We start from the raw sequence: 16,910 nt of genomic DNA, 5'->3' as shown, positions 1-16,910 counted from the left end.
TAGGGAAAGGTAGTAGAAAAGTCATGGAGGCTAAATTTAGGCTGCTAGGTAGGAGATTGAAGTCCAGGACCTCCATGGTGGCATTCTCTGAAATGCTTCCAGTTCCATGCACAGGGCCAGGTAGACAAGCAGAACTGTGGGGTCTCAATAGGTTGATGAGACGATGGTGTATGGAGGAGGATTTAGATTTATTAGGAACTGGGGAACCTTTTGGAAAAGAGGGAGCCTATACAGGAAGGATGAGCTCTACCTAAACCAAAATGGAACCAGATAGCTGGCACTTAAAGTTAAAAAAGTCATAGAACAGTTTTTAAACTAAGGGATCGGGGAAAAATGAACGGTACGGAAGAGCACATAGTTTGGACAGAAGATTCTCTATGTCCTAGTAAGGAGCAGAGGATGGAAGATGATAAAATATGGGTAGGATCTGATGAAAAACAGTCAAATGAAAAAGAGTCCCATTCAATTACATCACGTATTGGCAGATAGCTAAAAAGTGACAATTTTTTTTAAAGTCCTTATATACAAATGCTAGACGTCTAAATAATAAGATGGGTGAACTTGAGTGCCTTGTATTAAGTGAGGATATTGATATAATAGGCATCACAGAAACTGGGTGGAATGAGGATGATCAATGGGACACAGTAATACTAGGGTACAAAATATATCGGAAGGATAGACCAGGTCATGCTAGTGGGGGAGTGGCACTATATGTGAAAGAAAATGTGGAGTTAAATTAAGTAAAAATCTTCATAAATGAACCCAACCGTACCATAAAATCTTGATAGATAATAATTCCATGCTTGAATAATAAGAATATAGTACCACCCACCTGACCAGGAAGGTGATAGTGACAGTGAAATGCTATGGGAGATTAGAGAGGCTATAAAAATAAAAAACTCAATAATAACAGGGGATTTCAACTATTCCCATATTGACTGTGTACATGTCACCTCAGGACAGGATGCAGAGATAAAGTTTCTTGACAACTTAAATGCTTCTTGGAGCAATGCATCCTGAAACTCACAAGAGGATAGGCAATTCTTGATTTAGTCCTAAGTGGAGCACAGGATCTGGTCCAAAAGGTGAATATAGTTGAACCACTTGGTAATAGTGCCAATAAAATAATTAAATTTAACATCCCTGTGGTGTGGTGTGTGTGGGGGGGGGGGGGGAACACCACAGCAGCCAATCATAATTGCATTTAATTTCAGAAAAAGGAACTATTCAAAAATGAGGAAGTTAGTTAAACAAATTCAAAGATACAGTCCCAAAAGCGAAATCCCTGCAAGCCACATGGAAACTTTTTAAAGACACCATAATAGAGGCTCAACTTAAATGTATACCCCAAATTAAAAAACTAGTAAGAGAACCAAAAAAGTGCCACTAAGGCTAAACCAGAAAGTAAAAGAAGTCATGAGAAGCAAAAAGGCATCATTTAAAAAGTGGAAGTTAAATCCTAAAATAGAAAGGAGCATAAACTCTGACAAATGAAGTGTAAAAATATAAATAGGCAGACCAAAAAAAGAATTTGAAGAACAGCTAGCCAAAGACTCAAAAAGTAATAGCAATTTTTTTTAAGTACATCAGAAGCAGGAAGCTTGCTAAACAGGTGGGGCCACTGTACAATTGAGATGCTAAAGGAGCACTCAAGGATGATGCGGCCACTGCGGAGGAACTAAATTAATTCTTTGCACCAGTCTTCATGGCTGAGGATGTGAGGGAGATTGTCAAACCGGAGACATTCTTTTTAGGTGACAAATCTGAGGAAATGTCCCAGATTGAGGTGTCATTAGAGGAGGTTTTAGAACAAATTGATAAAATAAACAGTAATAAGTCACCAGGACCTGATGGTATTCACCCAAGAGTTCTGAAAGAATTCAAATGTGAAATTGCAGAACTACTAACTGTGGTATGTAATCTATCATTCATATCAGTTTCTGTACCAGATGACTCGAGGATAAGTAATATGACACCGGTGTTTAAAAAAGGCTCCAGAGGCAATCCCAGCAATTACAGGCCAGTAAGCCAAACTTCAGTACCAGGCAAACTGGTTGGAACTATAGTAAAGACCAGAATTATCAGACACATTGATTAACATGATTTGTTGTGGAAGAGTCAACATGTTTTTTGTAAAGGGAAATCACGCCTCACCTATCTATTAGAATTCTTTGAGAGGGTTAACAAACATGTGGACAAGGGTGATCCAGTGGATATAGTGTACTTAGATTTTTAGAAAGCATTTGATAAGGTCCCTCATCAAAGACTCTTAAGCAAAGTAAGCTGTAGTGGGATAAGAGGGAAGGTCCTCTCATGGATCAGTAACTGGTTAAAAGACAGGAAACAAAGCGTAGGAATAAATGGTCAGTTTTCAGAATGGAGAGAGGTAAATAGTGGTGTCCCCGCAGTCTGTACTGGGGTCACTCAATATATTCACAAATGATCTGGAAAGAGGGGTTAACAGTGAGGTGGCAAAATTTGCAGATGATACAAACCTGCTCTATATAGTTAAGTCCAAAACAGACTGCAAAGAGTTACAAAGAGATCTCACAAAACTGGGTGACTGGGCAACAAAAGGGCAGATGAAATTCAATGTTGATAAATGCAAAGTAATGCACATTAGAAAACATAATCCCAACTACACATATAAAATGATGGGGTCTAAATTAGCTGTTACCACTCAAGAAAGACATCTTGGAATCATCATGGATAAAAACGGTCAGGGATGGAGTATTCATCATGACCCTTGGTAAATTGTTTCAATGGTTAATTACGTTCACTGTTAATTTATGCCTTATTTCCTGTCTGAATTTGTCTAGCTTCAGCTTCCATCCATTGGATTGTGTTGAATCTTTCTCTGCTAGATTGACGAGCCCTGTAGCAGGGTGGTTACCCGCTCCTGCCCAGGATGACCGACAGGTGGCGCTGCAGGGGTGAGTCGCCGTCCCCTTACATCGTGGTGGAGAATGCGAGCATAGGTGGCCTGCCCCCGATACAAAGGGCAAGGGCAAGGACTGCAGGACTATTGCCCGGACTTTAAAAAAACAAAGGGGGTGATGGATCCTAGGTACAGCAGAGTTTTCTATGGGGAGACCCCAGGTGTTGTCCCTGGGTGGGCCCCGGTGTCAGTGTCTGGAGGAATGGGGCTGATGACCTACATGGGGGCCGGGAGACCCAGAGCGGACTATGGGAGGTGCAATGGGCCCTCCATGGACAGATGGCCCAGCTGGCAGAGGAACAGCAGGCCCTGGTAAAGCTCCTCCGGAGGGAGTTCAGGAGGAAGCGCCAAGGGCCAGGGAGGAGCCTGGCACCAGGGCCAGGAGGACGGGTGCGGAACAAAAGACATGTTATGCCTGTGCCAGGTGAGGACATATAAGGCGGGACTGTCCCTACTGGGTTGGGGGCAGGGTGTCTCACCCAAATAAGGGACAGTGGCAAGTCCCTCAGGCAGTCTGCTGGGTGAGGGAACCCAGGTGGTTGTGGGCGTGTTGGGCCTGTGGACAAAGGGGGCACCTATGGCGGGAGTGCCCTGCCCCAAGGAACACGGCCCAAGGCAACCCAGGGAGGGCTGGCCCAACAAGGGACAAACAGAAGAAGCCAGGGCCTGGGGCAGCAAAGGGGAGGCGAGTCTGCTTAGGCTGTCAGGACCCAGGCCACATAAAGAACTCAGCTGGGGGCGGCCGAGAGAGGGGCTGACAAGCCAGTGGGCCATCCACAAGAGGTGGCCAAGGCCGCAACCAGGACAGAGGGGACCCTGCAGGAGTACGGGACCCAGACCGTCGCCAGGGAGGTCTTCACTAAGGAAACCCAGACCGAGCGGGCCCAGCAAGAGGCCAGGACCCAGGTGATTGTGGGATAGGAGACAAAATGGACCCAGACCCTGAGGGGGAGGGTCTGGGAGATAAGGACCTGAGGGCACAGCTGGGGAGTTTGCCCCAGTGAGTGGGGGCTAGATGGTGACTGGCAGTAGCCAAAGACTGAGGCAAGGTGGGGACAGAGGGTACCCTGGGGGGGGGCGGAAGAGAGACTGCGGGGTACTGCAGTGGGCAGAACCTCGGCAGAAGGGGCACGGGGTCCGGGAGGGACAGGGGGGCCAGCAGCAAGGCGAGAAACGGGTCTGCAGAGGGTGCTCCTGGGTTGAAGAACTAATTCCCAGGACGACTGACAGGAGGTGCCTCAGGGGTGAGTCGCTGCCCTGTTACAAGCCTATTATTAAATATTTGTTCCCAATGTAGGGACCTATAGACTCATTTAATAGAGATTTAGAAATTAACAACAAAAATGTGATTCATTTGACAAACATTGTGTGTCAGGATTAATATTTGCTTAGGATGGGTGGTTGTGGCTTTTACAACTCAAGAAAGAGATCTACCACTCAAGAAAGATCTACCACTCAAGAAAAAGATCTTGGAGTCATGGTGGATAGTTCTCCGAAAACACCCACTCAATGTGCAGTGGCATTCAAAAAAGTGAACAGAATGTTGGGAACCATTAAGAAAGGGATAGATAATAAGACAGAAAATATCATATTGCCGCTATATAAATCCATGATACGCCCATATCTTGAATACTGCATGCAGAACTTCTTGTCTCATCTCAAAAAAGATATATTGGAATTGGAAAAGGTTCAGAAAAGGGCAACAAAAATGATTAGGGGTATGGAACAGCTTCCATATGAGTAGAAATTAATAAGACTGGGACATTTCACCTTGGAAAAGAGATGACTAAGGGGTGGGTATCATAGAGGTCTATAAAATCATGACTGGTGTGGGGAAAGTGAATAAGGGAGTGCTATTTACTCCTTCTCATAACACAAGAACTAAGGGTCACCAAATGAAATTAATAGTTAGCAGGTTTAAAACAAACAAAAGAAAGTATTTCTTCAAATGCACAGTAAACCTGTGGAACTCTTTGCCAGAGGATGTTGTGAAGGCCAAGACTATAACAAGGTTAAAAAAAGAACTAGATAAGTTCATGGAGGATAGGTCCATCAATGGCTATTAGCCAGGATGGTCAGGAATGGTATCCATAGCCTCTGTTTGCCAGAAGCTGGGTGGGTGACGCGATGGATCACTTGATGATTACCTGTTCAGTTCATTCCCTCTGAAGCACATGGCATTGGCCACTGTGGGAAGACAGGATACTGGGCTAGATGGACCTTTGGTCTGACTCAGTATGGCCATTCTTATGTTCTTAGAGGTTCAACATGGAGAATTTTAGAGAATGTTTTTCACTCTGTTACTTTCTCAGCTCATAGGATCAGCATATAATTGTGAATTAATGCTAAGCATATATCCTACAACTCAGACATGGAGGATATTTGTAGCTGGGATCCTATTACTCAGATGATACTCAATTTCTCCCAAATACAAATACCACCCTGGTCTGATTATTCTTCTTCCTTGTCCTATAACAAGCCCTTCTGGTGAAGGCCCAATCACTCTCTCTCCTGTTTTCACATCTTCAGGAAATGGCCCACCTCCCTGGCTCAGATCTACAGTGACTGACCACTTGCTTGTACCGACATCCTGTTCTACTGTGATAGGGTCAGCATGCAGGCCCACTTCCTCTCTCCATCTCCCTGGATATTTCTTCTGGTGAGCAGATGAATGGCCACCTTTCCCTTCTCTCACTTCCTGATGCAAAAGGACTTGAAGCTCCTTCAGTCCTGTTGCTGCCAATTATCCTGATCCTTTAATACAGAAATGCTCCATGGTATACTGGCATAACAGGAACCCATCCCTCTTTGCCATTATCTGAACTGGTGAAAAACACTGATGCTACTTGGCAAATTAAATATTTAATTTGCCAATCCCTTTGGTTAGTGTCACATTTTAACTCCTCAAGAATGTTAGGGAAATTAGGGTGCAATGCAAGTATAAAGCTTCAGTTCCCTAATACTAGACCTGAATTTTTTCATGTCTATCTTAAACCCTTTGCAAAGAATCAGAGCCCTTCCTTTACCTGGGACTAGTCCAAAAGGAAAATCTTTTGAGATAATAATGTGGCTCTAAAATTCTCTCCCAGATGAGGAAGATTTCCAAAATTTGAAAAGTTATTGCCAGGAAAGATCTACAAATGATTGTGAGTCATTTAAATACAATCCCAATATGGGTCTGATGCATTTTGTTTCTTTACCTAACTTGTCTGAGCTGTTGGCCATAAAATTGTAATCAGCTTTGGGTTTTTCATGCCAAAGGCAGGATAGGGGTAGGTTCATATGCGATGAACCACTCATGTCTAATCGAAACTCCAGATTTGGATTTTGAGACAGCTGGAAACTTTTATTAAGTACTGGCACTTCTTAAAACTTTATTTGGACTAAGTGAAACTGCATCAATTTAAAAGAAGATAAAAAAAATCAGAGGGTCTTTAAAAATCAAGAGAAAGTTCATCTTATTTTTACCAAAGTAGCCTGAACACAGTCAGCGAAATTTATTTGGTAACAGCTAAAGAGAATCTAAATTAGTTATCTATAATAAAATCTGAAAGAGGACGCACTTGACTCTTATGTAAAATATTTTTATCTAATAAAAAAAAGATACTATATATATAAAACACTATAATATTTAAGTTTTCATGTCAGGACTTTCCCAAATGGGAATATAATGTTACACACCTAAACCCGTATATAAGCACCTAAATATGTGGTCAGTAATTTGATATATGGAATGATTTGGCAACCTAATTTTAGGGTTGTGTTATTTATATTCTTGGCCATATTTTTCATTAAGGTACCCTCAATTCCTACTCTATTCTTTGTTGAAAACAGACACTGTACATGAATTTGTCCATGTAACATGCGGAAGATTTTCTTTATGAACACTTAGTCTTGTTTTGTCCAAATCTAGAAGCTGCTATGAATCCAGAAGCTTTTATAGTCAATGACAAAGAAAAACATAATATTGATTTACCAAAGAATACAGAGTACATTATTCATAGTGGAGGGAATCCTTAAAGGAAGGTTAGTGAATGAAGCAAAACATCTAAAATATGGCATTAACTAAAAAGAAAGCTTCACAAATACTTGCCACAGTGGATTTGATTTTGCCACTTACATCTGTGATCATTTTCCCCCTGGTCTTGTTTCTTTCCCTGTGGTTGGCGCGTTTCTGCTTCTGCTGCAAAACTCGTTCCCTGGTGGTGCGATACTCTAAAGCAAATTCACTAATAATTTTGCAGAACTTATTGATGTTGACTTCACGGATTGCGTAAGGAGGATGACCCATAAATAACAAAAATGCATGGAACCTAAAAACAAAATGAATTAATGACAGCTTTTAAAAATGGAAAAAAAAATTCAAAAACTTTAGATTTCCAGTAAAAAAAAGATTCCAATTGATCCATTTATTGTCTTCTGAACTCTAATCTTTTTTTTCCCATGCTGTGGAATTTTCATGGATTCCTTAAACATCACTGGCATGGTTTATAATTAAAAACATAATGCAAATAAATGGCTAGTCTATGATAATTTCATCCCAACCCATTTTCCCATGCTGATATAAGAGATAAGATATTTACAAAACTCCATTCATTTTATTTTACTAATTTGGCATGTGAATGAACAATTTCATTTCAGATATTGAAAAAAATATTATGTTTTAATTCCATTTGTTTGTATTAAGCAACTTCAAAGAGGCTGTTAAGATGTTGGGGAAAGTCTAGACAAGAAGAATGAAGATTTACAGGCTAGCAACACAGGAAGAGAAGCATTTCTAGTTCAAAAAGAAAACCATAAAACCTTGTAACATCCAAATACTTTCAGTCTGGGGTGTTTTGAGTTCACAACTTTACTGTTGATTCAGTATTACCCACAGCTTTTTGTATTATTTGCAACTTTGCTGCTGCTGCTTCTGTACCACATTATTCACAATGGACTACTGAATGTATAGCTCTTTGTGAATCTATTTTTATCTACTGTGTCCATGCTAATTAAAACACTCATTACAATGAAAATGAAAGATGTGATTGAATAAATAGGGTATCTTGGAGAGGCTTAGAATAGTAGTTACACTATGTAATTTAAAGTAAAGAAAACACTGTTCTACTTATTTTCAAATCCAACACAATATATGTGAAACTTGTAAGTTCCTGCTTTCACTACTACTCAGCTATATGTGGGGTACTACTTATTTAGAAGGTGGAACAGAATTCATGAATGAGAAAACAGATGGGCTGAATTAACATCCCATATCTGTACATTTACACATTTGGGCCTGTTTGAACTCCCTTTGGTAATTCTGTGTACAACTATATATTATTTCTCCATCTGCAAAATGGGGATAATGATACCATTCTCCTTTGTAAAGCAATTTGAGATCTATGGATGAAAAGCACTACATAAGAGATCGGTATTATTGGGCATATTTAAATCATCTGTGAGAGTTTATGAATCTGGAAATATACTAGCAGTGGCACTTGCATATGTATGAGCATTAGCAGATTGTACAAGATATGTATAGTACTAGCTTCAGATACAGAACTTGTTACTTAATCTTTACTATGGCAAATATATCATTAAAGCCACAAGGAAATTGCCTGAGTAGGATTTCAGGATTTTACCACAGTGTGTAGTTATATGTAAGAAAATAATTGTCAGTCGTTTTTCTCAGCAGAAATACAATTTTCAGCTGAAGTTAGGAAATATTGGGAACAAATGAACATCTGTTATAAAGAACCCACAACAGATATGTTGGTAAACATACATCTTGAAATGTGGTTTGAAGCACACTGAAATAAGTAATTGAGGTTGTTCCCATCAATGCCCTAATGCTGTACCTGTTAATTATTCTTCTGTGAACAATCTTCAGAATTATGATTCTTTCTGCACAGTCTTTAAGGAACTCAGACATTTTTTGCTTCAGCGTTGGCTTCATTTCATGCTTTGCTATAGCCTTAAGGTGATCCCATGATGCTTTGCACCTTTTCTCCATCTGACATAAGTTGTCCTGAAGTTGTTCAAAGTCAACCTAAAAACAAGTGAAGACATCAGCCACTTTGATCTCAAATACCACAGCAGTAACCTTGGGTATCTGAACTGTTTCATCTTTATTCAACAAGGAGATGGGGAGGGAGATGTAGCTTCAGTGACACTGCTAAATACACTAATACAATATTAATACTTGTCCGTGTCTCTACCCTCAGTGTAAGCATGTGAAATGTTAGAGAAATTCTGAAACAAAAAGAAGTGTAACTATGTGTGGTTGCCATATAGATGTAACATCTAAAGAAAGGAGAATGTCTTCTTTTTCTGCTACATTTGTATAAAATGTTTTAGTAGATCCTTCTTTTTGCAGTCAACTGCACTAGGGATGATCAGAAAATATGTGTATGCACCAAGGCAGCAAAAAGGTTTTTTATTTCTCTCTTCCTCACTACCACCTTACAGCTTTTTAATGTGTCTGACAATCACTATAGTGTCTAGATGCCAATGTTTCCCCTTGGGTATGTCCCTACCCCGTGCACTGTCTTGTTGAAAGACTGTTGTATACCAAATGGTCAGTTCACATGCCAGAACTTCAAGTTTTATTCAAAGAAAGTGTTATCTAGTGATCTCCGTACAAACTTGCATCTCTTGATACAAAGTACGACACTGTTAGCTTATAACACAATCTTTCTAATAGCTTTGAAAGTCTGTGTCAACACAGTTAAAATAAATTATTACATCCTCAAGTAACACTTATCAGGAGGGAAGCCAATAAATTCCATAAGAAGGTGAAACAGAGGTTCTCTCTTATTCATCAACCAAAAAAGGTGTTCAAACTGCATTGGTCTACGCAAGTGATTTTGGATATGTTTATAAAAACAGGGGAGTGTGCATGAACTATCCAGCCACAGTACTGCACATACACAAAGCAAATGGAAACAGCAGAAGTCTCCAACATGGTCTCCTTGACTTCCCAAGGAAGAATAAATTTATTTTCAAACAACAGTTCAAAGTAGAGATGAGCCTAAGCCATAAAATACAGATTTAGACTCAGATTCCAAACAAGCCAGAGAGTTTGTGGATGTTTGGGTCTGGTATTTTTGGCCCATCTCTTATTGCAAAACAGAAAACAGTTCTGTATAAGGGGTTTCTTCTTGCTTGTAGGATCTGAAGGAACTGTAGCTTAGTAAATGTTATTTTCAAAGGTTTCTAACTGAATATATTTCTATGCAGTGCAGCTATTTATTTATTAATTTTAATTGCTTTTGCGATAACACTATAGTCCCACAACAGTATATATGATGTTTTGACAAAACTTAGAAATATATAATGTATCATATATAATAGGAAATTAATATAGTTATTAATTGTTCATTGTTGGTAACATGTCTGTAACCAAAATAATAATGCTGACTAAGTACATACATAACAAGAAATTTTAAATGACTGAAGAAGGTGATACAAGCACATACAGATAAAAGGTGAAATATTAGCCCCATTGAAATCAATGGGAGTTTTGCCATTGATTCCAGTGGGGCCAGGATTACATCCAAGGTCTTTATGCCTGAATTGCTCCAATCTACCTCCCAAAGACATAGCACAATCTCATGAGGCTTAGTGATTTCTGATATGTATAACTGTTACATATTTCATATGTTATTTCACACTTATGTGGGCTGTGCACATTAATTTTATCTTACAGCTTTTATATTTTACCATTTACGAAATCAGCCTGAACTGGAATCAGAACTCTTTTGATTTCGGGGAAAGTTCAGGTAAACCCAAACACTAAAACTCAGACACATCTCTGTAAGATGGACCTGAAGCAGGGTACTGGAGGCCTAGGGTGACCAGATGTCCCAATTTTATAGGGACAGTCCCAATTTTGGGGTCTTTTTCTTATATAAGCTCCTATTACCCCACACCCCCTGTCCTGATTTTTCACATTTGCTGTCTGGTCACCCTATGGAGGCCAGGTCTCTAATTGTGGTCATAATGCTGATTACAAGTCAGTGTGATGTTTGAAGGGTATTTAGAAGCTTTCCTTTACACTTCACTGATCCTGGTGCTATTCTGTGCATGACTGTTACACTTGTGCTGTGTTAGAGAAGCCTAAGGCTTTTATAACCTATGCTAGGTTGCTAGAATAAGAAGGGACTGAAAATAGAGTTTACGATACATTTTCCCCAGCCATGATCCCTTTTCCCTACCATGCTGGCAGCAGAGAGGTCATGTGGCATAACCGTCCCAGTTCAGGCTCTACTCCATAAAATTATCTTGCTTACTCTGGGGAAATCCCTCCCTGGGCAACAATTTACAGCCAGGTTATGCTGTCACTGTAACTGCAATAAAGAAACTGGCCCTGGACACATACTACCTCAAAATTAGAGGAATATGGGATTGCGATCCAAATCGTCCCAAGCCAGCCCTATCTTGAGTGTAGGTGGATCTCACTTTGAGCTTTTTATTTTTTTAATGCATTCTTGACCTTGGTTCAAATTAAAGTTTGTTACAGATGGAATAAAGTTTTCAGCTATGTACAGTACCTACTGCTGAGAGTCATACTAACTGAGTTTAGCCATAAGAAATGTATTATTATTAAAAAGCTCCCTGATATAACCTGGTATTGATTTGATTCATTTTTGCTCTGACTTACAAAGTGATGAATTTTTCCTCTGCACAAGGAAATAAAAACATCCTTTGATCCATTCTGCTATTTAGAAAAGCCCTGCAGGCGAGGCAGCTGTGGGGGGTTATATTTTTGTTAGGGTATCAATGCCTATTTAAAAAAAAATCCCTCTCCAGGTCAGTATTTTGACTGTTGATGACAAACATATTGCAGCTCACCATAGACTGGAAATATAAAATGCACACAGCAGACAAAATACCAGTATCCCCATTAGAAAACAATAGAGCCCAGAAGACTGTAGGACTCAAAATTTGGGGTTGCAAAGAATTTTCCAGATGGGGTGGGGAACTCCCCCAATCCCTCCTCTGCACAGTGCAGGAATTTTCATTAATTTTCATCTTATGTTACAACAGCTTGCACTGAAATCAGTGAGAGTTCTGAGTTATCAGGTCTGTAGAGGTCAAAAGACAATGCATTTGGGAAAGGTTCTCTAGTTTCTAGACAGCAGAAAGGCTACAGAGCAGTTGGCATCTTCCCCTCCACTGTGGTCCTGCAAAGAACCAATGCAGCCACAAAAGGGGTACTGCTAGCTGAGGAGTGGATGTGGATGAAGGATGTGCTAGAACCTTCACTACAGTTTGAGGCTACCAGCCTGTGGTAGAACCTCTGAGGGAGCACAGCAGGGAAAATACCACCTGCTCTCTCATGGGGTGAACTGAGCACAGCTGCCTGTGCTGGTGCAGTAAGTGCAAATCACTGAAACTGGAAATCGAAACTAATGAGGGTAACTTGCTTGTATATTCTGAACCTAATTGAGGCTAATGTCAGAAGGAGAGTTGCCAAGAAACTATAGGTTTCAGAGGGTGTAGGTGTCGGACTCACCGCTGCAGCGCCTCCTGCTGGTCGTCCTCGGGAATTAGCTTATCTCAGCTCCGGAGCACCCTTGGCAGGCCGGTGATCCACCTTACCTCACTCTGGCCCCCACATCCCTCCCAGGACCCGGTGCTGCTTCACTGGGCTTCTGCCCCCCCGTTGCAGAACCCCCTCAATCTTGGGGTCTCCCCCTCCCAGGGGAACCCCCATCCACTATCCCCATTTTGCCTCAGTCTTAGGCTACTGCCAGTCCCCGTCTAGCCCCCACTCACTGGGGCGGACTGCAGTGTAAGCCACTCATGATAGGCAAAGGGGGTTTTGGACCTGCTGCCTCTGCCTACCCATGGGCTGTCCCCTGCAACCTCATTACCTAATAGACCTGTCAGCAGGCCTGCAGCCTGGGGCTCTCCACGCCGGAGTTCTCAGCTCCTCTGGACCTTCCCCAGCCCTGCTCCAAATCTAGGTTCCTGCTAATCCTGCAGAAGCCAGGCCCTTCTCCCTCTACAGACAGAGGGAGACTGTTTGCTTCTGGCTTCCCTGGCCTTTATAGGGCCAGCTAGGTCTGCTGTTTGGGGCATGGCCACAGCTGAGGCTGTTTCCCCCAATCAGCCCAGCTTTTCCCCCTGCCACAGCTCTCTTGAAGGGCTGTTTTAAGCCCTTCTGGGCAGGAGTAGGTGACCACCCCGCTACAGAGGGGTAGCTGTGTTAGTCTGTATCATCAAAAAGAACGAAGAGTACTTGTGGCACCTTAGAGACTAACACATTTATTTGAGCATCAGCTTTCGTGGGCTAAAACCCACTTCATCGGATGCATGGAGTATACTCTTCCAGTGCATGCATCCGATGAAGTGGGTTTTAACCCACGAAAGCTGATGCTCAAATAAATTTGTTAGTCTCTAAGGTGCCACAAGTATTCCAAGAGAGTGTAACAGATCACTATGAACTCTAATGTAATATGGACCACCAAATCCCAGGAACTTGTCTTGAATGAGTGGTCATTTTTTGAAGACAAAAATAATCCATGTATGGAAAATTCTCCACATTTGCAAGAGTAAGAGTTAAAAGTGCAATGAGACATTCATGTACATTAGTTTGTATTTTACAAGTATTTTTTCCCCAATTTACATTTCTGAAAGTGTTCCCATTATTTCCAATGAAACCCTGGGATAAGTAGTGCTTCTATGCATAGAATCCAAGGCATTGCCATAGGATACCTTCTATAGACCCTAACCCTTAAGGGGTTAAGTGAAGATCATTTAACACATTATCTGATATAAAGTATCTGCTTTTCTTTAGATGTGTGTCACAGTCCAACAAAATGCTTCCCTAAAGAGCACTGACTAATGAACGTGATTTACCAAAAAAACAAAAAACATTTCGTACTTGCCGATCTGTTGAGCAGATTTTTCCTGCCTAAACCTCACAGAACAATTCACTAAGCCACTAGACTGGGTAGGCAGGAATACAAACATCTGAAGTTATTTAGAAAATCTGGACTCTTCTAGAAAATGAGGTCAAATGAATGTGATAGTCTACAGTATTAAAGCACCCACTGTACAACATTTCAAACCACTGGTGTGGGCTTTTTTTCAAGTAGAAAAGTATTAGCATGCTGCTTTCTAATGGGGCATGACTTGGAGTGACCCAAACACTGTCACCTCACTGTCCCTTCTTTCCTGGATCTGTCCCTTGTTCTGGTCTCTTATGCTACCTCCCTTTCTTTTCTTACTGTCCACTTCTTTTGTGTTCATGGTTTTTCTGCTGCTCACATTTCTCTCTGTTTCTGTCCCCTTTCCTCCCGAATACACACTAAGGGCTCAGTCTTGCGTTACAGGCACTGCCGCAAAGAAGCAGAATATCTTCAAGAGCTCTCTCCATGCAGGACAAGTTGGTTACGGCTCACCTCTTCAGGTCATGTGGCCTGCTACCCACTGCATGCACAGCCAACTCCACTGGCTGCTGTAAAGGGAGAACAGAATGCTGGCCATGCTTTCTCCCTGACAGCTTTGGGGTGTCTTTTGCCACATAAAAACAGCCAATGTTCTCAAGGGATCACCAGTATGGACAGTACTTGGCAGCTATGAGGGAGTGTGAGACTCCTCTCCCTCTGTGCACCCATTAACAGCTGAGCCCAAATGTACCTTGAGCCACATAATCTTCTCAACCAACACAGTAACACTTAGACTCACACATTCACAACAGATAGCACTGAACAGGGTAAACCTTTCTCCTCCAACAAGGGAGCACTAACCAATGTGCTGAGTTGCTGTGACCAGAAACTCCATTTAGGCCAACTATCAGTAACATCAGAAAGTGAATGGAGTGCACAGAGCGTGCATGCTAACAGAATAGGCCTCTCTACCACTCTCTTCCTGCACACCAATGCTCATTACTACTTTCCAAATGCATGGAAGATGAAAGGACCATCTAATTCCCTTCATCATCTGTAAAACAAGATTTCCAGTAAAAGTTTAAATTCTGAAGGATGGCAGTGAAGTTTGGATACTTCAGTAATCATTGGCAACATCCAGCTCTATATCACAGATGAGGAACAAAAGAGTCAAACAACTAGCCTGAGGGCACAGTGTGACTAAACCCAAGATCCACTAAGTACTTTGCATGTTACACCAACCTGCCTCCTACTGTGCATACTAATCTTTATGCATACAGAATGGAATTTCCTTAAATAGTGTATGCCAATGGGTCTCAAACTTTTATACTGGTGACCCCTTTCAAATAACAAGCCTCTGAGTGCGACTCCCCTTATAAATTTAAAACACTTGGGGTGGAGGTTGACAGCTCACGACCCCCCATGTAATGACCTCGTGACCCCCTGAGAGCTCCTGATTCCCAGTTTGAGAACCTCTGGTATATGCAGTGTTGTTGTAGCCATGTTGGTCCCAGGACATTAGAGACACAAGGTGAATGAGGTAATATCTTTTAACAGACTAACTTCTGTTGGTGAGAGAGACAAGAGAGACCAACAGAAGCTGGTCCAATCAAAATGATCTCACCAACCTATTTTAAATAGTGATATTTATATATTATACATTTTGTCAAAAATAACTGCATTATACTTTTTCAGCTAGGGATCTACAAGTCCTTTTTCACTTTTTAATGCCATCTTTAAGAAACATACTATCACTCTGTGGACTCTTGTAATGCACAAGGAAGGTTAACGGGAGGTACAGCTCGCTGGAGCACAACTTTCCTTATTTATAAACAGCAGATTCCATTGAAAACAGAGATCCAAAGGCATTGAAATGGTTCAGATGTTAACTTCTCTTCACTGAGAACTCTAATAAACCATTGACATAAGAAAGCTGTCTTGTATCTTTACTGACAGCATTATGTTTGCTTATTAGTCAATGGACTAGATTCTCTGGTGCTCTTTACCTTGTGTAGTTATTTATATGCGTAATAACTGTAAACTACTAAATCAGAAAAGTAACAATTTGCATCTTTTTTACCCTTGTGGAACTGACTATAGAAGGTGAAGCTCAACTGAGCAACTGACCAAAGGTTTGTACAGTGCTTTGGAGATGCAAAACTACATATGTGGCTCAGCAATACTATTATATTTGATGCATTCCTACACCATTTTGAGGTATTTGCTTGGTGTCGGGTGTTATCAAATAATCAAATTACACCCCAAGAAGGTGTAAGATGATAAATGCGCATAATGTAATTTGGGGTCAGAATTAACAAGATTAAAAAGGGTATTGAGACAGAGAGAGTTATAAATGAGGATTGTTTACCTTACAAGTACAGTACACATATCACAATGTATAAAATACCATACTGCTTCCCTGTGAGCTATTCAGTTCATACTGTGTTCCCACCATTTATATGTCATCTTATTGCCAACATTTTATTTAAAAAAAATGAAGTTACACAATGGTAGAGAGATGATTTTCTTATTGTTGAAAGGAAACAGGAACAGTACCTGCTTCCAGCTGGAAGAGAGCACTGTGACTAACATGGCATTTAGGTGGATTTCACATAAAATTGTGGTTCCATGAGACTACTGAAAAGGTAGTCCTGAGAGAAGCTCTGCTGTAACAGTATTTTATAATTATGCTGCATTGTATAAAGAAAAGAGAAAGATGGTCATTTCAAATTATCATTACAGCTTCAAGATACCCCCTTCTGCACTGTGTTCTACACATATCAATCATCTCTATTCTTCTATTCCAATTAAATCATTTTCTGGGTCAAGTTCAACACTGCCATAATGTGCACAACTCCACTGACATTAAAGATATTGCCCCTGCTTATGTTTGTAGTGAATTTGTTCCCCGGCAGTTACCTGGATATTTTGAGCAGGGTTGAGAACCCCAAATCCAGGCCTGAGGTAAAAATGAAACGGAAGGAAGCTGACAAAATAAGTTCAAATTGAGTAGCAGCATTGAAGTTTCCTGAACATGCCTGAAAAACTCAGTTTGAGAATTAAATAATTTATTACGAAGACCACTGGAAGGT

At 40.9% G+C, this 16,910-nt stretch overlaps 1 protein-coding gene across 12 annotated transcripts in view; it reads right to left on the bottom strand.

The window, feature by feature from the left end:
* Nucleotides 1–16,910, bottom strand: part of FHOD3 (formin homology 2 domain containing 3) — a 634,103-nt gene that overhangs the window by 42,916 nt on the left and 574,277 nt on the right. For all 12 annotated transcript variants that reach the window (XM_039524511.1, XM_039524510.1, XM_039524507.1 and 9 more), the window contains 2 exons: nucleotides 8,779–8,969; nucleotides 7,059–7,251 (listed from right to left, as the gene is read on the bottom strand). In XM_039524511.1, coding sequence (XP_039380445.1) covers nucleotides 7,059–7,251; nucleotides 8,779–8,969 — 384 coding nt within the window. The remainder of the gene's footprint in view (nucleotides 1–7,058; nucleotides 7,252–8,778; nucleotides 8,970–16,910) is intronic.

Source organism: Mauremys reevesii, linkage group 2 (assembly GCF_016161935.1).
Source record: "Mauremys reevesii isolate NIE-2019 linkage group 2, ASM1616193v1, whole genome shotgun sequence".
NCBI classification, from domain to species: Eukaryota; Metazoa; Chordata; order Testudines; family Geoemydidae; genus Mauremys; species Mauremys reevesii.
This window is presented reverse-complemented; position numbering and strand designations above follow the sequence as displayed.